Raw genomic sequence first — 3959 nt, 5'->3', positions numbered from 1 at the left:
AGATCGACCGTGTGAAGTCATTTGGGTGGCACGAATTTCACTTTTTTTACCGAAGAAATTATATACAAGCACAAATATTAAAAAAAATAGGTCCTTTATTTCATTATTGTAAAGAGCAAAATAGACAAAACAGTTAAATTCAACTCATCTACAAGAGATTTTTCTCTCAATAATAAAGCTAAAAGAATCAGAATTACCAAAAAAAAAAGTTCAATTAAGAACCAGTTGTAGCATTAACACAGAACATTAGGTATAATACGATAGTCTTGCAAGAAAAATCAAGCATCTACACTTTATCAGCATCAAACTTTCTTCCAAATAAAAAAAACCAGAACGAATTGTCGCCTGGAGTTAAAATGCGCCTCCAAAAGAATGATCCTCGAGTAGACTACAACTTGATCATTGATCTCTGATTCACCAGCTCAGTTTGATAAGTGAACCGAAATTCATAAGCTTATTTCTCATATGAAGAGTTACAAGGAAGAAACTTGTCTTCTTTCTGCATATTCTCGACCGAAGGTAACACTTCCTTTAGATGATTGAGGCCACAATGGTGACAAGGCCACCACATTGCCGATGATAATAAGAGTTGGGGATACTAACTCTGCCAGTTTAACCTCATCAGGAAGATTGTTCAGCATGGCAAATACCTGCATTGCCGTAATTAGTTCTTGACAAATCTATAGATGATCGTATAATGCCAACAAAAACTACTTCAGTAGTTGATCGATCCACCGGCTTACCGTCCGTTGCTGAGGTGTAGTGCCTCTTTCAACTGCAACAGATGGAGTATCTGTGGGTAAACCATGATAAATCAATTTGTGAGCAAGAGCCGGGAGGGTCGATAAACCCATGTATACGACCAAAGTTGATTCAGGGTCAACAGCATTTTCGGCAACATACAAAGGATCTGTTCCTCCATTCCTCGAGTGGCCTGTCAAAAATCTAACACTGCAGAGAAAAAACAAATGACGAGTTAATTCACTGTCGGGAATTTTTTTGATGCTTTAAACAATACATGGAAGGATATGATGAGAAAGATGAACTTTTTTCGAATAAGTGTCGTATATTTTTTTAAGAATTATTGATCTGTTACCTAGTGCGCCACTTAAATTAATCAAGGTTCTAGTGATTGAGAGTACAATTTGATAACTACTTGTCGGTCATACTGTGTAAATATTACTTCAAAGCAGTCTGCATTTCAATCTTCCATAACTGACAACTTATGCAATCAAACAATAAGAAACTTTGCATCAATTAAACAATGCTAGATTTTGTTTGGAAAATCATAGTCAAAAGGTGCAAAGTTTCTGCATAAAGTTGTATAAATCCCAAAAGAAGCACAAAAAAGAAAATACAGAATTGGAAGATCAGATAGTAGAGAAGAAAACTAACAATGACAAGAAACCTCCTGTTGCATGTATTTATTTAGATGAATCATTCTGAGGACATCAACAGTTACCTGTTTGCAATGCCTCTGTGAGTGAGTGGAATTCCAAGTTCTGCTGCTATCCCAGAAGCAGATGTAATTCCTAGGAAAGAAAAATTCTGAATGATATAATTAACAATATTCACAACCATAATGATCACTTCTGAGTTCCCATACCTGGAATAACCTTGACATGAATTCCTTGTTTTTGTAAGAAATCCATCTCCTCTCCTCCTCTCCCAAATACCTAAAGAGTAACAACCAACAATCAACAATCAACAATCATGATATGTCAAGTTCATGCCAAGACTTCCATTTTTCCACCAAAATAATTAAGCCAAAGTCAATTTTAGTTTGTAACTATATTTACTTGAGTAATTTTGATACCATTATTTTTCTATTTTCAACTTCTCAGTAACTAGATTTAAGTATGCTTGTTTTTTTTACATGACAAATATAAAGGTAAAGCCTTTCCTTCAAGTTCTCATCAAAATTGAAATGAGCATTCATACAAGAGGGCTCAGGTAACATCTGCATATTCATGAAACATGACATCTTACTATTCTTCAAAAACAAATTTGGATTTACCTTCTAAATTCAAGTTCATCTAGTAGTTCTCAATAAGGACAAGGCCAGGTGTTCAATGAAATATCAGATAAAGGTGCTAAAGATGAATGTACTACTTAATGTGTGTGTGGATCAATTGATAGTATGATAAGTTTTTCCTATGGATATGAAGATTCTTTCGAAGGAACAAATATTTGTTTCCCAATTGTCTCCATAATAATTGATTGCGAAAACACAAAATAGAACTCACCAATGGGTCTCCTCCTTTCAGCCTCACCACATTGGCGCCTGCCTCAGCAAAGCTTAGAAGCAGCTCATGAATCTCCTCCTACAGTGACAAATAAAGGATCGATGTAAATAACATGAAAAAAAAAAGTTCATCTTTATTGTTCCAAGTATCTAAAAATTACAGAAACTGTAGAGGAAGAAAGGGAAAGTTGAAAAGGGAATCTTTCATTCAAGAAAACAGCGAGCAACCTGCGTTCTACTGTGATAACCAGCAGTCTTCCCCACGTAGAGTAATCTGGCATCGCCCCTGACCAAGCTCAGCACATCATTGGACACCAGCCGATCGTAAAGTATCAGATCAGCTTTCTCGATCGCCCGCACCGCCTTCAGCGTCAGCAGCTCCGGATCCCCGGGTCCGGTTCCGACCAGCGAGACGCTTCCAGGCCCCTCACTCCCGCCGCCGGATTTCCTGAGCGCCCCGAGAAGCTTCCTGAGCTCAGGCAACTGGAGGGCGATCTCGTTCGCTCGATCATCGAAGGAGTGACCCGGGGCGGACAAAGTCGAGGCGGCGTAGACCCATCCATCTCGCTGGTACCGCGCCGCGGAGTGCGCCTCGGTGAAGGGAGACGGAGCGGCCGCGGCTGCGGAGACGAGGCGTCCAGAAGAGCGAATGGCGGAGAGGGCGAAGCGAGGAAGTGGAGTGGAGAATGGGAGGCGTGTAGAAGGGGAGGGAGAGCAGGAAGTCAGTGTGGAGGAGGAGGAGGTTGGTAGAGCCATGGCGATGGGTTGAAGCGGCGGCGGTCGGGCGAGGGTTTTAATCCATGGCGGTGGCTGCTGCGGGCGGCTGCTCTCTTGGGAAAGGCGAAAGGCCAAACAAAGAAATGGCCGATGGCTTTTCAGCTTAAAAGATGGCGAGTCGGCGACACCCCTACCATTACCCGAACAGGTTCAATGAATCGCTCCTTTGCAGGTTGCCATGAGGGATGGAGGAGCAGACTATAAAAGGTTCACTCCACCGCCATATTCGAGGTTCGATTTTAAGAGTTCTACTGACATTGTCTTCTTTGTATCTACATTTCACCATTTTCTTCGGAGTCTTGACTTAATGTCCGAGTGGCTTGTCAGGGCTCTTCGATACTAAGTTTAACCTCTTCTATTTGGAGTGTGTTTCAAGTTCAGATCATCTCCCGCACCCTAGCTCATCTAGGAGGTTGTTTACGTCGGACTGTTCGTTGATTGCTGATTTGATCATATATCCGCGATATCTAATCGGACATAAACAATAAGACCAGATGGTTTAGTTAAATAAATTAGTTTTGGGGCAATCCAACGGGGATAGGTTAAGTGAATGGGCTTATTAAACAACACAAGTTAATTAGATCAGAGTCTAATTAGCTTTGATGATGCTGCTACCATGTGTCTTCTTTGATTTAAAAAAAAACACCTTCTTTACTTTAATTTTTACATTCAAATATAAAAATATTTATTAAATAAAAAATTAATTACAATAAAATAACTACTCCTTACCAATTTCACAATCCACACCACATATATAATTTTCTTTTCTTTTTCTCGCCTTTCCCTTTCCGCATCCGCTGAGCGCTGACCAGTGACCACCCTTTTGTCCTCCTACCAATCTCCTCCTCCCTGTAGACGCAGCCTTAAGGTTTGGTGCTCTGACGGTGTCCTGTGCTTTTCCAGTGGGCCGTACGAGAGCTAGCGAATGCATCATGGA

At 40.6% G+C, this 3959-nt stretch overlaps 1 protein-coding gene across 1 annotated transcript; it reads right to left on the bottom strand.

Moving 5' to 3' along the window:
- Positions 1-227: 227 nt before the first annotated feature.
- LOC141827978 (S-adenosyl-L-methionine-dependent uroporphyrinogen III methyltransferase, chloroplastic) lies at positions 228-3001 on the bottom strand. Its single transcript, XM_074715328.1, has 6 exons — positions 2474-3001; positions 2247-2324; positions 1607-1676; positions 1463-1532; positions 744-951; positions 228-650 (listed from the first exon to the last, which is right to left on the bottom strand). The coding sequence occupies exons 1-6, from the start codon at positions 2999-3001 to the stop codon at positions 474-476; spliced, it is 1131 nt and encodes a 376-aa protein (XP_074571429.1). The 3' UTR covers positions 228-473.
- Positions 3002-3959: the final 958 nt, after the last annotated feature.

The sequence above is a fragment of the Curcuma longa genome, chromosome 4, assembly GCF_044706935.1.
Source record: "Curcuma longa cultivar G26 ecotype Majalengka, Jawa Barat chromosome 4, ITB_CL_G26_1.1, whole genome shotgun sequence".
NCBI lineage: Eukaryota > Viridiplantae > Streptophyta > Magnoliopsida > Zingiberales > Zingiberaceae > Curcuma > Curcuma longa.
This window is presented reverse-complemented; position numbering and strand designations above follow the sequence as displayed.

Coding starts and splice junctions, on each gene's coding strand:
- LOC141827978 (XM_074715328.1), bottom strand. CDS start 3,001: ATGGCTCTACCAACCTCCTCCTCCTCCACACTGACTTCCTGCTCTCCC. Junction 2,325..2,473: donor GTTATCACAGTAGAACGCAG/GTTGCTCGCTGT, acceptor TTGTCACTGTAG/GAGGAGATTCATGAGCTGCT. Junction 1,533..1,606: donor TCATGTCAAGGTTATTCCAG/GTATGGGAACTC, acceptor TTTCTTTCCTAG/GAATTACATCTGCTTCTGGG.